The 19,218-nt window shown below is 43.9% G+C and overlaps 1 protein-coding gene across 12 annotated transcripts in view; it reads right to left on the bottom strand.

Annotated features, from left to right (window-relative positions):
* The window catches only part of LOC311604439 (uncharacterized protein C12orf42), a 220,127-nt gene that overhangs the window by 20,955 nt on the left and 179,954 nt on the right, over nucleotides 1-19,218 (bottom strand). The window contains exon 6 of one of the 12 annotated variants that reach the window (XM_084794371.1): nucleotides 17,273-17,319. The exons of 10 other annotated variants lie outside the window; for them this stretch is intronic. In XM_084794371.1, coding sequence (XP_084650497.1) covers nucleotides 17,273-17,285 — 13 coding nt within the window. In that variant the 5' untranslated portion in view covers nucleotides 17,286-17,319. Of the gene's footprint in view, nucleotides 1-10,287; nucleotides 10,417-17,272; nucleotides 17,320-19,218 lie in introns of those variants that run through there. One more of the 12 variants, XM_084794378.1, reaches the window with a different exon arrangement.

Below are 19,218 nucleotides of genomic sequence, written 5' to 3'. Positions count from 1 at the left end.
GAATCAAGTCCTATTGCACTTTGCAAAAGCTGAGTCAAGTCCTATTATTTCCTTGCTCAGTCATCCCCTCTCGCTGGCTTCCCTTTGCCCTTACAGGAAAGAAAAATCAAAACATTCTTTTACGTTTATTGTAAGAGTGTGCCATGTATGTCGGCTGCGGTGTGCACATGGTAATGTCAGAAAACATCTCATGGGAGCTGGCTCTCTTCTTTCCCTGTGTGGGTCCCAAATCCATATTGTTAGGTTTTTGTTTGTTTGTTTGTTTTGTTTTGTTTTGTTTTGTTTTTTAGCAAGCATCCTTACCCACGGAGCCATCTCGCCTGCCCTCAGAATGTCTTATGATGGCCACGGGCTGTATATTTCCCAGTTCCCTCCACCACTCTATTCACCTGTCTTACCTCTCTCACTTTAACAGTGGCAGCATTCCCCCTGCCTCTTGGAACTGCTCCAAACAGCTTACTCCCACTCAGGGTTCATGCCTGTGTGGTTATCTGCTTAGAATGTTCCTTCTCCAGACCTTGGTGTTGGCTCTGCCTCTTTTCTCCCTCAAGCTCTGTCTACCCATCACCCCTTCAAAGAGGCCCTTTCTTGCTCACCATCTCTAAAAGGTCACATCTCAATCACACTGGTCTGTTCTCGCCTTAATTTTCTTCACAGGACTTGCCATGGATATCACATGATTATGTGGGGGTTTTTGTTCATTTGGTTTGGTTTGGTTTGGTTTGCTTGTTTTGTTTTCTTTTGTTTTGTTTTTGGTCACTTCTTTCATATTCAGCTGCCCCAGTGTGAAGTTTACTCCAGAGGCAGGCCCTTTGATATTCCCGTTAGACCTTAGATTCATATCGGACATAGCAAAAATAACTAGAATTAAATCAGAATTTCAGATGAATGTTGACTATACACTATGTGGACCATGATTACACTAAAATATCTGAAAATGATCTTGCCCCCCCACCCCACCCCCACTTTATATCTGAAATCTCTGTTTCACAAAGAGCAATGACATCATTCACCTCAAGTCACGACACCCTGCTCTGTGTGTCTCTCTGCCAGTGGGTGAAACTACAGGCCACACATACAGAAAATTTAATTTAAGGGTATCAATCTAGAGAAAGCAACATTGTAAGAGGAAGGGGCATGAGGCCCATGAATATTCAAATATTCAATTGAAGCAAAGCTCTTTAGCCTCTGTGGCCCTCAAGACAGAACCGAGAACAAATGTTAGACCCATTAGAAAACTGATTCTCTCAAGAAAGAGGACATTTCCTGTAAGCATAGATGGGCAGGGTCGGATTGTTACTCCTCGCCTGGCACCTATTAGCTGAAAGTAAGTATGGATTTCTACCACATCCCAGACATTATTACAAACATTAGTGACACGAAGACAACTGTGGTTCTTTGCCTGCACAATATTTTGTCCCGAGTAGAGAGAAAATAAGATGCAGGGGACACTGTGCGACATGAGAGTAGTAAGGCAGACACACACTCAGAGCTGTGGAGATGGTGGGCACAGCCTGAGCAAGTGGTACCACGGTTCTTTACAGAACACACAGGCTCTCCATGTTCTAGAATCTAAAGCCTACGCATTCACCATGTAAAATAAAGTAAACAAAGAAAAGACAAACAAGACTCCTTGAGAAAGAACAGGGAAGCCATACACCTACTATTATTATTATTCCCAAATGCTTGGGGGTTTTTTCCCAACACTACTTGTTTTTTGTTTCTCTCTGTGTCCTGACTTCCCACTGGCTTTGTTCTCACTGCCTGCATCATCATGAATTATAGTTATCTCGTCTTTGCTTGACTCTGGTTTGCAAGGAATATCTATGTCTTCTTTATCTTTCGGGGTTTTTGTTTATTTGTTTGAATGGTTGCATTTGTTGTTGTTTCAGTTGGTTGGTTTTTGTTGTTGTTGTTGGTTGTTGGCTTTTCTGGGGAGTTGGGGGATTTGTTTGTTTGTTTGTTTGGCTGGATTTTTGTTGTTGTTGTTGTTGGTTTTTTTTTTTGGTTTGTTGTTGTTGTTGTTGTTGTTGTTGTTGTTGTTGTTGTTGTTTTGAGACAGGGTTTCTCTGTGAAGCCCTGGCTGTCCTGGAACTCATTCTGTAGATCAGGCTGGCCTCGAACTCAGAGACCCATCTGCCTCTGCCTTCCAAGGGCTGGGATTAAAGGCACGTGCCACCATCCCCTGGCTCATCTTCCTATCTATTGCACCTTATGTATTTAAACGTAGGCACATGTCACAATCTCAGCAGTCTTACTACTTTATCTCCAGGATTGCTCCTCGTTACAGACTGGCTGGTGACCAGCCAGTCATTCCTACACAGGCAGACAGCCTTCCTGCACCCTGTGACACTTCTGCTTTCTCATCTTCCTGACTTGCCAGGTGCTTCCAGTCCCTAGCCTGTAAGCCCTCCAGACGAGTGCTGCACTTTCCCTCCCAACTTTACCAGTGGTTGCGAATACTAAAGCTTTTGTCTCATTCTGTACTCTTGCATTTACTCTCAAGTGAATGGATGAATAGTGACTCTGGCACCAACATCCTATGGGATGACTCAGGCACAAACTGATAAGTGTGCCCCAGTGAGAGTGCAGTCAGCTTCCTGTCGCCAATGTACCCACTGTACCTTAGAAAGGCCCTTGCTCCAGGCATCACACATTCTCAGACAGACAGACATACAACTTACAAAGTTCACCCAGAAATTCATTTTAACAGCTATTCTATGCAAGGCGTTATGTAGGGGCCATGAATTAATGGAGCTCAGTCTCTAGAATTCCTAGAAGGCTTCAGGCTAGAGAAATGAGGATAAGAGAAGAGCCATCCACAGCTGTAACAAAAACTTTCATAAGCAAGGAGCGCCTCAGAGTAGCTTTGTGAAACACAGTGGTACTGATGCGCCCATCTTACAGATGGGAGAACTGAGGCTCACAAGAGCTAAGGTTGTCAGGGTCTCCGTGGCTAATGATAGGCAGGCAGGGATGGAGAAAGCTATGGTAACTTGTGTTTTCGTGGAAGCACATCATGTCTACCCTACTGAAGAACCTCATCTTACCTGGAGGAGAAGAGGTGTGAGAACAGTTGAGAGAGCCATCTTTTATTACTGTAAATTCTTTCCAGGCTGCTCTACAACATATAGATTCAACAACTACAAAATCTGGCCAGCGGGAGGCAGGAAATTACCTAGCACCTGATTTCAAGCCATGTTCATCCGTCAGTTTAAGGCTGTGTTTTGCTGCTATGACAACTGAAATTGTAATGGGTAACTGAAGCATGATTATTCATCACGCGTGCTCTCCAGCAAGCTGTCCCATGTGCCCCTCACTCCGTGGCTTTTGCAGAAGAAACCCTTTTGTGAGACACTGCTCGTGTGTAGGGGAAGTGACGCGTTCCTCATTGTTCCTGCTCAGAAGTGACTTGCTTCTATTCATACTTCAGTAGGCAATGTTTGTCTCATGGTCAAGCATAGTATCAATGCAACATAGATGTCTGGTTCTCCCATATGAGGAGAGCGTATGAAAAAAAACAAAACAGCCTTCCATCTCATCCATGACCACAGACACAGAACTAAATATGGTGGAAAGAAAAGACCTTAGAATGGACACAGGCTCCTCCACTGTGGGTGAGCAGAGATGAAATTCTCTGTGTTCTAGTATTGCCACCTATAAACAAAACAACTGTCTGTCTTGCTCTACTAAAAGGAAACTTGATGGCAATGTTCAGGGAGCTTATAGAAAAGGGAACACATTGCTCCTGGTCTCACCTTCAAATAGCTTGTCTTAACCTGATGAAGAGGAAGAGGAAGAAGGGTAAATTCAAATACCTATGGGCATGCATATAAAACAGTAAATCTCCTCCTCCTCCTCCTCCTTCTCTCTCTCTCTCTCTCTCTCTCTCTCTCTCTCTCTCTCTCTCTCCCTCTCTCTCTCTCTCTCTCTCTCTCTCTCTCTTTCTCTCTCTCTCTCTCTCTCCAATATAAACAAGACATATCTAAGCACTAGATCTGACTGTAGAACCATTAGAGTCAAGATTAATACACTTAGCTATATCAACTCTTTATTGTAAAATAAGTCAATTGTCTCATGTGAAAAAATAATCACAAATTACAATACAGTGCAGAGATCCTCACCAGATGTTGCTGTCAAACTCTTTAACGTTCAAGTCTCTAGTACTGTACATTAAAATAAACCCCTATTCTTCATACATTACCTGGTTTCAACTATTTTATTATAGCATCTGTCAACAGGCTGAGACAATATCAACAGAAATTGAGAAGAGATAAATCCAGGGGATATATGAAATCATACATTAAAGACATGACAATAAAACTGTTCAAATAAAAGAAGACCAGAAAATAGTACTAGAAGGTGCTATGCAAGCTGCCTACGGGGAAAAGCAAGCAATAATCCTACGTGGCTGTGCTGGGAACAAATCACAATGGTCAGTGTTACAAGATATTCCCAAAGGCAAAATAGTGACACTTAAATCTCGGAGGTAACCAATAGCTGTCTAACTGGGCTCAGGACATACTCAATAAGAGGGAAATTATGCCTGGTATTGCAAACCTAGCCAACTACCCATGGCTGGTGAGATCGTGGACCCTAGGGAAGAGTCTACTACTGCTATTTTCATAAACCATTATAATTTTCAATTCCATTCTAGATACTAATCTTTATACCCACTGATAAACGTTAACTATCAGTACTTAACTCAAAGAAGCTCCTTTTTGTGGCAGGTAAGATCATTATAGAAAGCTATGACTAGTCAAAATACAGGACACCACTGACTGTGAGATGCCCAACATCGACAGCACAACCCCAACAGGAGAGACTCAGGGGCCATGGAGGAAGAAGGCACAGAAAGACTGTAAGAGCCAGAGGAACAGGAGATCTGCTCAGAGACTGTGTCTTCTACATGGAACCGAGAAGCTGCATCCACAAAATGTCAACAATATGGTCATTTAACAAGTCCATACTAAGACCAATTAACATGCCAACATGGATAGGGGAATCTCCCAAGGCCCCACCCATAGATAAGAACGTACAGCCATTAACGACTGATTGCCAGGAGCAGGAGAATCAAACCCCCACTGTGATTAGCTCTTTAACTTGTTATCCAATACCACGAGGTCAGCCCTTAAAAGCATATGCATATAAGCAATACCAAGTTGCGCTTATATATTTAAACGTGTGCATATAAGCAACAATAGTCATGAAAGAAGAGAGGTAGCACAGCTAAAGGAAAACAGAAGAGAAAGCGCATGAAAGCAGAAGGAAGGCTTGGAGCTACAGGACGGGGAATGATGGGAAGGGAAAATGGGATATGAAAATAAAGATGATCTAACTGCATCACATGCATGCATGAGATATAATGGAAACAACTGTTTGATATAATTAGTGAACATGAGAAAAGGAAAAGAGGAAAGAAAGAAGAGAGTGTAGAAGGAAGATGTAAGATGGGCCATGTTCCTGCTGTAGACTGGTCACTTACAGAGGCTCAAATGGAGGACTCTGGTTTTAGCACGTGACATGCCAGTAAGCTATTCTGCTGTTAACAGAAGCTTTTAAAGCAATGACCCCCAAGGTCGTGAATTTGACTTAAATTTAATGCAATTCACCAAGTATCTTTAAATTTGAACATTTAAATTTTCAAAGAAAATTTAATCTCAAGGTACACCTAAATGCTTTTCTATAAAGAGAGAACACTGTCCTCACAGAGTACATCATTAAATTTTCATGGTCATCTCGGAAAAAGGACCATCAACTAAGAAAACACTTTAGCTCAACCATCCTCATATCTCAGTTCCAGAGGGTTTCTGCAAACTCCCAACATTTTATTGGATTGAAATATTTAGAAACAGAAGTACTGTTAATGCAAGAAAGAGGAACCCCATCACCCTTGGAGAGGTAAGAGGTGGGCTGTGCCACCTATGGAACAGATTCCTAGAGATATCGTAAGTCAGGGTGGTTGAAGGAGAGATAAACCTTTTTTATGATCCCAAGCGTAGGATCGGAACAGTCTTATGAGAGAACAGGTGATATTAATCCACTAGAAAACAAACCACCTCCTGCGGGAGCTTGATTGTTGCCAACAGAAAAGATCCTGTGAACAGACTCTGGGAGGAGATATATAAATGAGCCCAGAACTGGAGGCGGGGCCTCTGGAGACTTGGGATAGTTTTGGCTGTTCGTCGGTCCACTTCGAGATGCTCCTAGAGAGAACCGCTCGAGGGAAGGCTTCGGGGCTCCAGGCTCCGGCTCCTGCTGAGGTTCCAGGTTCTGGCTACTCCAGGTTCCAGCAGAAGAAATCTGCTGATCATGCCAGGAGAATCGTTCCTCAGAACTGATATCTTTATGGTTTTTTTTATTCTTTAATCCTCTTTTCCTATTAGTCGGGTTATAAGGGATGTACATTCAGTTAATAAGTTCATAATAAAATATATTGGTGGGCTGGAGAGATGGCTCAGCAGTTAAGAGCACTACCTGCTCTTTCAAACCCGTCCTGAGTTCAATTTCCAGCAACCACATGATGGCTCACAACCATCTACAATGAAATCTTGTGCCCTCCTCTGGTGTGCAGGCAAAACACTGTATAATTAATAAATAAATGCCTTTAAAAATAAAATATATTGGTTAAAAAAAACTGAATCCAACAGATGGTAAACATCACTGTCTGGGGCCACTTCCTTGAGAGTGAAGTTCAGAGTGACTTTGAAATGAGAGGAACAGCTCCGGGAAACTGCTGATGTAGCATTTTAGAACCTTCCACAGCAGAATCTTGTGGCAATTCTACACTCCCTGGACACTTGCCATGCTGACGTGGGAGTTTGAGTCCAGCCCGGGTTACAGTCAGGATCTGCCTGCACAAGATAGAGGAACTCTGTCTCAAGTAAGAACGTTAAAAAAAAAAATGGCTAGGGATGCAGTTCCATTGGTAAAATTCTTGCCTTGTGTGTGTGAGATCCCAGGTCCAGATTCCAGAACGAGATGGGCACGGGGGGGGGGGGGGGGGGTAGAAAGGAAAAGAAAGACCTTCAAGAGGCTACACAAGCTCCAAAGGCATGTGGGTCTCTATGTCATTACCCTGTGTGACTTTCTAAACACTCACCTGCCTTGGAAAACACACGTAAGACTCTAAGCGGACAATGCTACTGTGTCTTCAGTAAAGCCTGTGCCTTCAAGGCCGTTTTATGGGACCAACTGTGCCTACCCTCGTGAATGTGTTAAACTTTCAACAACCGATTCCCATAAACGTGAACTGACTTGTAAAAGGCCCTTAACCCGTGTAATTGAGATGTAAGTAGTTTACACTCTACAAACGAAATCCAGCCCACTTAGATCCTGAAAAAAACCCCATAACAGGTACAGCTACAAGGTTGAATTTGACTGATAGATTGGCTCGGCCTAGTGGCTGACGGGGACTCCCTAACTGTTCTATGAGTCAAATATTCAGGGGGGGGGGAAGCTCTACCCAAAAGCCTGGTGCACAGAGAGGCATGTGGGGTGAGGTGGGGGGGGGGGGGCCAATGAACACACATAATACCCATGATAGCTTAGGATCTCATAGAGTGATAAAGGAAAACTACACAGTGTGAGGTCAGAGTGACAGAGGCCTACGGTAATCTGAGCAGGCTCCCTGTCTCTTCGCCACAGCTCTTAACGTCACCATGTTTCTTCAGAGAGGAAAACCATAGAAAGCCAGGAATGAGACGACAGGGGTTGAAACCAGAGGAAGCATATGAAGCTCCTGGGGCCTGATTCCCCAGCGCAAAGATAAAACGCGTTCGGTTCTCACAGAGTGCCTGATACATAGCAGAAGATGCCCAGGGTCAGTTGTCATTATATTCCCAGAAGCCAGGGCTCCTAGGTATTAGTTCACATAACAAGGAACTATAAAACTCACACTATATGGGCTGGAGAGGTGGTCCAGCGATTAAGAGCACTGGCTACTCTTCCAGGGGACCCGGGTTCGATTCCCAGCACCAACATAGCAGCTCACAATGGTCTGTGACTCCTGTTGCAGGGGATCCAACACCCTCAGACACGCATGTAGGCAAAACATCAATGAATGTAAAAATAATTTCTGTGGACTTATCGAGTAAGGAATACGGCTTCGTTTTCAAAACACTGAGGTCGCAGTAGATACCACAAAAGTCAAGAATCAACTGTGGAAACAAGAAATAAATGAAGAAGGCAAGTAACCTCCCCTCTTTCATAAATTTATCTTGTTAACGAAGGGCAAAAGTTCAGAGACAGCAGCCCAAGATGTAAAAAGGAATAAAAGCAACCATAGAACTCTCTTCGGCTGCACAGCCCAAGCCTCTGGGCTTCTACGAGCACACAAACTGGGAGCCACTGTGGCCTGGGTCCAGGAGGCTATCTCTGTAAGGACAGCCCTAGACGCCAAATTCCACTCTACAGACCACGAATGATGCGGCATATTGACTGTAAGTCTGGCCACATGCCAGCAGTGTGAGTCCCTGCCTGGACTGTCACGTCAGTGCCCTGACTTCAAGTTGTGGAGTGTGGACAACTTCGGCTGGACTATCACCATAAATCTTTGATGCCCAGACATGCCCTATTTCATCTCATTGACAACTCTGGCCCACTTTCACTCTGTTCTTTCCCAACAATGTGAAAGAAAAATCCAAAAGTCCTCAGCCTGTGCCCATACAATATTCACACCCCCACCCCCTGCTTTCCTGCATCAGACCCACGGATGAAGAAAAATAAATAAATAAAAGAACTCCCAAGAGCTCTCCGTGGGAGCTTTGAGGGTCCTGAACCAAACCCAGCGCTTATCTTAACTTGCCTATGTGAGACGTACACGCAAGAGGAGAATAAATAAGGGGTAATTTAAATTTTAATTTAAAACCTCGTTTTATTTTCTTATCCCTTATCAAACTGCCAGCATTTTGCCTCCTGACAATGAGCAAGTGTCACTGGCATAGGCCAGACCCTACCCACAACCCAGGAATCTCTTTCATCTAAGCCCCTGATCCCTTTAATAAACAAAATACGAAAAGGCAGTCAAAATTACGCCGTGCCTTTATAAAAAAAAAAAAAAAGGCAGAGAAATCCTCAGAGTACAATCCCCTCCTTGTTATCCTCCAATGCCATGTGACTTGGAGTCACTCTGAAGGATAAAGAGACACGGGCTGCCACTAGGTCCCAGCCATGACTTCCCCAGCGTTCCCAGCCCAGCCCATCTGTTCTCCGAGGGCTACATGAATGGCACATGTCAAAGAGTCAGAGCTGTGCAAACTGCCCAAAGAAATCACTCATCCAACTTCCCTTTGCTTCTACAGCTTCAGAGATTGCTGCCGAGCCAACCACCATATGGCGAATAATTAGTTTTTCGACCCCACTCAAGAAAAATGCCCGTTTCATTGCCAAGCCTTAGCAATATGTGCACTGACAAGCAGTAGGTGCTGAATGCCTATACATTCACTGACTTGGGAATGCCTTTCTTCTTCTTCTTCTTCTTCTTCTTCTTCTTCTTCTTCTTCTTCTTCTTCTTCTTCTTTTAACTTTCCTCTTTCAGCCTCAAGCTCTGACCACTTTTGCTTTGCTCCCCTTTAACAAGATGACAACACCCAAAGCAGTTAGGAATAAATGGCACTTTCTTTTTTTCTTTCTTTTCCTTTCTTCTTTCTTTCCTTCTTTTTCTTTCTTTCTTTCTTTCTGTATTTATTTATTTATCATTTATTTGTGAGATTCTGTAACCCATCAGGAAACAAAATTTCACAATAAGTGCCTTCCTTTTACTTGCCTTTCTAAAAATGATGAATTCAACACACACAAAGGTCAGAATCCTTGAGCTAAGTAACAGGATGTTTTCTGCCACTTATGTGCAGGGGGACTGATGTACAATATTGAATCGTAGCATGCTCTGTGACCAAGCCGAATACACCTAGTTGCCTCCTTAAATAAACCCTTAACCTCCTCACTCCACCTAAAACACATAGAATACTTCAACCACAAAAATCAAAGAACCCCATTAGTTCACTGCCCCCCAAGAGTACTCAGTGTCCTACTGCCTTAAGGACAGTGTTCACAGTAAGTCATCCACAAAATGTGACTGTTTTTTAATCATGATAAACTAATGAAAGATCAACATGTATTTTTTAAAGCATGTATGTCCCTTCCATGATTCAAGAAAAAATATGTGTGTATGCGCGCGCGCGTGTGTGTGTGTGTGTGTGTGTGTGTGTGTGTGTGCGCGCGCGTCCAATTTTTGTCTGTTTGGTTTGGAGCACTGACTGCCCACCCCACCCCCATCTTGATGCTGACCTTGGCCTTCACACTCTCTAAACGCAGAGATATGAATCCTGGTGGATGGGGAAAACAGGAAAGAGTTGAGATGTTCCCTGATGCGGGCCTCAGACAATCCAGCCATAGATCAGTGGTCCTCAAGTATCTGTAGTTGGCAGACCATCAGACCAATCAGAATGTTCCTCCCACTGAGCAGTAGCTCCAGCCCCAACTATCTTAATGCTTTTGAGCAAAGCTTTTTAAAAAATTATATACACATATGATCAGATAATACTTTCACTTGGAAAAATATTTTTATTTTTAATATCATTAGAAAATCAAAGAGCTTAAAGTGGCTTTCCATAGAGCAAACATGGTCACTAGTAGCAAAGTGACAATGCTTTTCACTCAGAGGCAAAAAGCAAAGGATTCTCAAGTCACTGGAATCTGTCACTTCGCATCCAACTTGATTCCTGGTAGACCCACAGAAGGAAGCATGGAATGACAATGTGGTGTCTTTGCTAATAAAATTGCTTCTAACAGAAATATTCCTGTGGCAAATGCTATATGTTAGAGCTAGATTGTGTTGGGCTGGTTAGACACTTGTCAAAGCAGAGTTGCTCTGATCAACATGTAGACAAGACATGTATTCAAGGAGAAGCCAAAAGAAAACTGCCACGTCAGCTGGAAAAGAGATCATTTCTCTGTTACCTGGGTAGGTGTCCCTTTTCACATGGCTGAAGCTTATTCCTATCTGATGGTTTAGCTAGCCCAGCTGGAGGGATAAGGATGGGGCTGAGCTCCTGACCAGAGGCAGATAAGGAAATCTTGTGGACAGAGGATTTGAATCTGAGATGTGGCTAATCACGCGGGTATGCCTCTAGCTGGGCAGACCCTCCCAGTCAGCACACACCCTAGCGCCATCACACCACTCACTCTAACAACCCGCACACACACTAGCCTCTTCACACCACTCACTCTAACAACCCGCACACACACTAGCCTCTTCACACCACTCACTCTAACAACCCGCACACACACTAGCCTCTTCACACCACTTGCAATCTGCACACATCGTAGACCGTGAGAAATGTGAAGGGGCTGGGGTGTGTGCAGATTGGGAGTGGTGTGAAGGGGCTGGGGTGTGTGCAGATTGGGAGAGGTGTGAAGGGGCCACGGTGTGCATGGATTGTGAGTGGTGTGAAGGGACTAGGGTGTGCGCAGGTCGGGAGTGGTGTGAACGTATTGGGAGAGAGAGAGTGGTGTGAAGGGGCTACGGGTGTGCACGGATGTGAGAGTAAGTGGTGTGAAGGGGCTGAGGTGTGTGACAGTGGGTGGTGGGAAGGAGTTAGGGTATGTGTGGACTGGGAGAAGTGTGAAGGGACTAGGGTGTGTGAGGATCATGAGAAACGTGATGGGACTGGGAGTGGTGTGCATGGCCTGGGAGAGTAAGCGATGTCACAATCCACACACACCCTCGCCCCTTCAGACTACTCACTCTCACAATCCTCACACACCCTAGCACACACCTTCACGCCAGTCTGGGTTTATAGTCTTCTTTTTCTTCTCCATGCTCTCTAATCAACAGCTAAGTGGCGGCTTTGTTTAAGTCGTCCTTTCGATGTTCCTCTACAGAGCTCCCTTCTGCTTCGCAATCTAAATGAACAGGAGGGGACAGTCACGGCCAAGTCTAGGAGGATGGCCAGGGCCCTCCTTCCCTTGAGTGATAAGCTGAGGGACAGGATAGGGTCTCCCATATCAAATTGTGTCTCTACTTAGGATTACTGACTTACTCTGAAATTCTCGTTTGTGCAAATTGCACGCTCAGGGTTCAAATATTGCCTCCTGCATACATTTTAAAAGCCTACATCTTAGATGGAAGAGATGCATCTTTATTCCTTGGGCCTGCGCCACTTCTAGTGTGGTTATAACACTGCACACCTACCTTCTCTGCGCCCAGCCTAATGCTCACACTCGTGAAGACTGTGTCTTCCAGCGTGAACCCGCTCATGTCCCAGGTCTCTCCATGCCACCTGCCCTCTCCTTTTTCTCTCCTCCTTTCATTTTTAAGACTCTGAAGACAGGCCATCCATGGCCTCCCTGGACATTTGTCCCGGGACAGTATTTGTGTTCTGTCCATGTTTCCACCAGAAACTATGACCTCTTCTGCCATTACCTATAAATAACTCCTCTTTAAGCTGCAATGCTCTGCTGTCCCATCCTTTTCTTTCCCTTTACTATGAACCATGCAGAAGGATGGGCTGGGAGCCCAGTACAGTGGCCACTAGCTTGTGGTGGGCAACGGACATATGACATGTGGTTAGGACAGGGGACCGTGAAGGTAACAATTCCTCTACAGCCTTTTGTCCTTCAGACACTCTCTTTCCAGATTTTATTTCATTACAGAGCATTTCAAAGCAAGAGCCTTTCCACAGTGTTTGTGCTCTTTTCTCATACCTCTGCTTCTTTCCCTTGTCCAGATCACAGCTTTCCCCTGCTGCGGTCAATTCCTGGGTCCCTAACTCTTGATGAACAAGAGAGATTATCTCTGGCTTCTTTGGTGCATCCCCAGGTCTGCAAAGATGTATGATAGGTTCATTTCCAGAAAGAGCTGCAGTGAGAAGCATTTCTGCCACAGTGGACCCAGAGAAGGAAATGTTGTTTGGACTGACTCCTGCACTTTGGAGACCAGGAGCTTCTGGAGGACACAGCTACACTTACCTGAGACATGAGCGTGCTCTCTCCTCTCCTCTCCACTCCTCTCCCCCCCCCCCCTCTCCCTCCTGTCTCCTCTCTCTGTCTTTCTCTCTCCTCTCTCTATCTCTCTCTGTCTCTCTGTCTGTCTCTGTCTGTCTGTCTGTCTGTCTCTCTCTCTCTCGCTCTCTCTCCTTCTCCCTTCCTCACTCTCTTTTTTCTGTTTTTCATCATCATAATGACAGACAGAAAAGTGCACTTTTGTGCAAAACATAGAATATTAGCAAATAATTGTCTGTATTTTATCATTTCACTCATTTTAAAACCACAAAGAAATTAGACATGGAAGATATTCCATTATTTTCCTTTCACAATTAAGACAGCTCAAGACAATTATATTTGTGTTTTAGGTCTTTGGGACAGGACAAAACACTAATAAATAATATACATTATTGAGCAAGTTCAAATATGCCTTTGGATTTATAATTAATGTGCCACACGTAACTCTGAAAAAACTATAAGATTTAAAAGATTATGATTTCAGAGTTTCAAGAGATACACAAATATATCTCCTGCTGTTTAATACAATTTACTTAACGGAGACTCATAGAAATCAGCAAAGACTTCATAAAATCTGTTAGAAAAATATTTGACATGTCAATAATTAAAGATAATGGATGCAGAAAGATGAGGGGAAGTGAGATCTTGAAGGTTGTTTGGCTTCCTAACTTACTTGATAGTGTCTCTAGCCATGGCACTGTGCAGAAGAACCGTGGCCGACTTTGCAGACTCCTTGAGTTGGAAAGAAAGGGTGTGTGCCTCTGAAGATCAGCATGCGCCTTGTTCTTGGGGCAATGTGCTGGAGATGGACACTGACTTCCAAGACCTCCCAGACTAGAAAATATAATAGCAACTAAACCTTGAGCAAGCAGAAGCAAGAAAATGATGAAGAGGGAAGCCAAGGCAGAGAGATGGCTCTCTCAGTAACGTGCTCGGCACATGATCATGAGGATTCAAGCTTGACCCCCCCCCCACAAGCCATACAAAAATGCCAGCACTGAGGACATATAGATGGTCAGATCCCTAGGACTCGCTGGCCACCCAGCCTAGCCTACTCATGGCTCCAGACCAACTAGAGACCTGTCTCAAAAGAACAAAGAACATGGCCCCTGGGGATTAACTCTCAATGTTGTCCCCTGGCCTCCACAAACATGCTCCTACATCTGAACACATATGTGCACAAACACACGAAGCCGTACATATACAAGAGCAAAAGCAAAACTCTATGAAATATGGAACAGGGATACAACTCTATCCAGGATTGTCAGGGAAAGTAGAAATGAAGAGAAGACACAGAAGAGGTGACAATGTAAACGTCCTTCAGTGAATGACTAAGGATAAAGAAAAGGAATGTAACTTTGTAATACAGAGGAATAAAGGATTGATATGAGAATCAATAAAGTTGGGTGAATCTCAACGTGCAGGATGAAATAAGCTATTTGCAAAGGATCACAGGCTGTGTGGCTCTATTTGTATGATACTCTGAAAAATAAGCCATTATAACATGGGAGTTTCTACAAGGAGCAGTTCTGCACCCTGATTATAAGGAGGTTCCACAAATCTGCCAGTTTCTTACATGCAGAACTACATGTCAAAAAGTCAACGTTATTAGTTGCCAGGTAAAAACAAAATTAATTAAAATATGGTATTGGGCAAAATACATAAAACAAAGGCCAAGAGTAGGAGACAGCAACCGTAAATATACAGTACTTGATGAAGAATTCATTTCCCCGATGAAGAATGTCAAAACTCAACAATAAAAAAGAAAATAAATCACTAAAGAAGATATGTGGCTATCACATAAGCACTTGTGAAGATTCTCTACATTACGTCATCAATATGCAAATTAAAACTATCCAATATGACTGTTGCACCCTTCAATAGGAGGAAAATGAAAACATATATCCATATAAAGACTTGGAATAGAAATAACTGTCAGCTTTATTTGCCACAGGCTAAATGAAGACAGCTCAAGTGCACCCAAACATGAGAATTAATCAATATACTGTAGTATGTTCATTCAGTGGATAGTGAGTAGTTCAAGAAGGAATAAATTATGGATGCAAAAATAAAGCAACAAGTACGTCTCTCCCCCTGACAAAAGAGTGCATAGTGTATCATTCTGCTATTATAAACTTCTGGAAAATGTGACCTAATATGTGACATAAAAGAGAGCAGTGAGGGGGCTAGAGAGATGGCTCAGTGGTTAAGAGCACCACCTGCTCTTCCAAAGGTCCTGAGTTCAATTCCCAGCAACCACATGGTGGCTCACAACCATCTATAATGTGATCTGGTGCCCTCTTCTGGCCTGCAGGGGTACATACAGGCAGAATATAGTATAAATAATAAATAAATGAATCTTTTAAAAAAAAAAAAAGAGCAGTGATTGCTCAGAGAGCTTTTCTATTGCTGTGACGAAACACTATAACCGGAAGCAACTTGTAGAAAACAGCATCTATTTGCTCCTATGGCTCCAGAGGCATAAGAACCCATCACGTATCACAGCTTGGAAGCATGACAGCAGGCAGGCACAGTGACTGGTGCAGCAAGGTGGGCACTCATCTCTTCAATAGAAATCACAAAGAAGAGATAGCATCCCGGAGATGGCACAAGCCTTTGAAACCTTAATGCCAACACACTTCCTGCAGCAAGGCCATGTATGCTAATCCTACCCAAACAGTGCCACTAACTGGGGACCAAGTATCCAAACAGCCGAGTCTATGGGGAACACTCTACTGCAAACCATCATGTATTCTACGCCCCGGTTCTCATAGGCTCATGACCAAACCATAACGCAAAATGCATGTAATCCAAGCCTAAAAGTCCCCACAGCCTCCCAGTCTCAGCACTGCTTAAAAGCCCAAAGTCTCTTCTGAGACTCAAGGCAATCTCTTATTTTATTTTATTTTTATTTTATTTATTTTATATCCAGACCACAGTTTCCCTCCTTCCTCTCCTCCTGGTCTCTTCCCCAAACCCCTATCCACTCCTCTTCCATTTCTCTTCAGAAAACGGCCCCCATCTCAATGGACATCAACTGGCCATGGCATATCAAGTTGCAGTAAGCACCTCCTCTCCTATTAAGACTGGATGAGGCAACCAAGTAGGGGGAAAGGATCCCAAAGGCAGGCAACAGAGTCTGAGACAGCCCATGCTCACACTGTTAGCGGTCCTACAACAAGTTCAAGTTACACAACTGTACCATGCACAGAGGCCCTAGGTCAGTCCTGTGCAGGCTCCCTGGTTGGTGGTTCAGTCTCTGTTGATTATGTGCATTTTCTTATGGTATCTTAAGGCAACATCTTACTTGCATATATTAGTGTTCCAAAAAGGACACATGAGTGAATAATGGAAAATACTGAACCAAAGCAAGAGGTAAATCCAAGAGGGCAAATATCAAATTCTGTTGTTCCGTGGTATCACAGCTTGCACAGCTGCACTCTACCATCTTTGCTGAATAGAACATACAGCTCTTTCTTAGACTGGTTCAACTTCCTGCGTGTAGCTCTTCCTGGCAGATATGACTCTGGCATCTCCAATATCTTGAGGTCTCCAACACATCCAGGTTTTTATTTTCACAGTTTCACACAAATTCCCCTCACAGCCTCTTGCTATGAGGATTACCCCGGCACACCATGCCCGACCTCAGAGGCTCTCTGAAGCAACAGAGGAAGATTCTGTGGCCCCTTTATTCTTGTATCCTCCACGAGTCTAAAACCATGTGAACAACACTGCCAAGTTCGGCTTCCAGCCTGGCATGGGCCTTGGCTCCCTTGAATCACATTTGCGGCAGCTTCTGTTTGTTGTTGCTTTATAGGAGCAGAAAAGTCCTTAGGCCTCTTAGCTCAGAAGGGTCTTGCTCCGAGGAGACCCATCGCTTATTCCAGTGCAGATCAGGCCTCAAAAGTCTTGGCTGCGATGTTAAGTTGTTGGTGTGCTTTCTCTCTTCAAACTGTATGTTTTGTACCTCTTCCTACTGCACTTGTTTTCTCCACTATAAATCTCTGTACCGGTCACTAATAATAAGCACATATTCAATATTCTGCTATGTTCAAACTACATCTATTACTTTCCAAATTAGTTTTTGGCAAGTTCTTTGGACAAGGGCAGGAAGCAGCCAGAGTGTTTGCCAAAATACCACAGGCATGCCCTCTAGACCAGCTCCTAATGCTGTTCCCCTGTAAAATCTCACGTGAGCTCCAAGAGTCCACGTGCCCTTCAGTGCTGTCTTTCAGTCCACTACTACAATGGCTGATAAAACTCTACTTACAGTGTTCAACCATTCTTCTAGTCCCGAGTTTCAAAGTCTTCCACACTCTTCCAAAAAAAAAAAAAGCAACATGGTTAAGCTTGCCACAGCAATAGTCCAGTCTTTGGTACCAAGTGCTATATTAGTTACTTTTCCGTTGCTATGATGCTAAAATACTGCAACAAGTAGCAACTTATAAGAAGAAAGAGAGTGTGGTTCTGGAGTAATAAAGTATCGATCATGACAGCTGGAGCAGCAAGCTGAGAGTGCACATCTTTAACAGCAAGCACAAAGCACAGAGCGTGTGCTGGGAACAACATGAGGCTTTTAAAACCCCAAAGCCTACCTCTAGTGACGTACCTCCCCCAGCGAGACCACACCCAACCCTACCGAGACATCAGAGCCCGTGGGAACCATTCTCATTCCAACCACGGGAGACATGGAATCAATATTGCAGGTAGTAGCATCAACTTTGTCTACTCTTCTACACATGAGTGATGCTCATATAGTTAACAGAGTGTCGTTCTTGAGTGTATTTTTAGGTGGTTTATAGGAGAGAGTAGTATTAGAATTGGTAGACTAAGGAAAGGAGCAATGGAACAGAACCATCCTATTCCTAGTTTGTGGATGACAGAATAGAAAAAAAAAGATATATTAAAAAGTGAAGGGGAAAGGCTAGTTTGCTTGCTCTCTCTCTCTCTCTCTCTCTCTCTCTCTCTCTCTCTCTCTCTCTCTCTCTCCTCCTCCTTCTCTCTCCTCCCTCTCTCTCTCTCTCTCTCTCTCTCCTCCTCCTCCTTCTCTCTCCTCTCTCTCTCTCTCTCTCTCTCTCTCTCTCTCTCTCTCTCTCCTCCTCCTCCTCCTCCTCCTTCTCTCTCTCCTCTCTCTCTCTCTCTCTCTCTCTCTCTCTCTCTCTCTCTCTCTCCCTGCTTGAGCAAGGCCAACTGTTATCTCCTGCCTTAAGACACTGCAGCTCCTGCTTAGGTTGTTGGGACTCTGTGGCTCATACCAGTGCCTATCCTGCCCTGTTGGCCTTGATCCTCAATTGAGAGATATAGCACTGGATTCTTTAGCTCTCGTGCTTTCGGCCTCTGGAATGACACCACTGGCTTTTCTGCTTCTACGGTCTGAAAGCTTATCCCCTATTCGTCATAATCATGGACGCCATCCCCATAGCACATCTCCTAGCGCATTCGCTGGTAGGTAGGGAAGTAGATAGTTACCTTCAGACACTTGCGACACACTTACACCAAGGTGACTTATTTGTAACCACGCCATTGTGTCTAGAGATCGTCCCTGCACTTAGAGCACTTTTAGGTGGACACTTCGGACACACCAGGCACATGCAAAACCCGAAGAAGCATCAGAATCTCAGAACACGTGAAAGACTCCACAGTCTAATAGAATTTTCTAGCATGTAAAGGTTTGTTCAGATTTTGAGTGCCTTTTAAAACACTTTATCTCTCATCACATTCAATCTGGAATAAGTTATTTTCAAGGGACCTAGACAGAGGTCAATGCCTTATTGAATCCCAAGATAGACTATCCTCAAAGAAAGGGACAGATACGTCAACTATCTATTGAGCACCCACTGTGGGGCGGACACTGTACTAATTATTCTATTTACAAATCCCCCCCCCATTCTGCTCTACTGTGATATTCTTACCCTGTAATACAAAGGGCAAAGCTTAAGCAAAGGCAATCAGAAAGTTTGTAAGTTAAAATGCACTAGTTCTTTTATATTTCAAAATCTCTAGAAATGATCATGAGTGAGTTAACTCAGAAGCAGAAAGACTCAAATGGTATATACTCACTTATATCTGGACAATAGGCCAAGGGGCATGTCCCATGAAAGTCTTCACTTATCAGGAAAGGGGGATAGAGGAAAGTCCCCTATAGGGACTTTAGGTGAGAGAAGCATGGGAGAATGGGGAAATAGAAGGATCCAGAGGGTCTTAGAAACCTACAAG

Source organism: Acomys minous (assembly GCF_964271855.1).
Source record: "Acomys minous genome assembly, chromosome: 9".
NCBI classification, from domain to species: Eukaryota; Metazoa; Chordata; class Mammalia; order Rodentia; family Muridae; genus Acomys; species Acomys minous.
The sequence above is the reverse complement of the archived record's forward strand: the minus strand, read 5'-3'. Positions and strand labels throughout refer to the sequence as shown.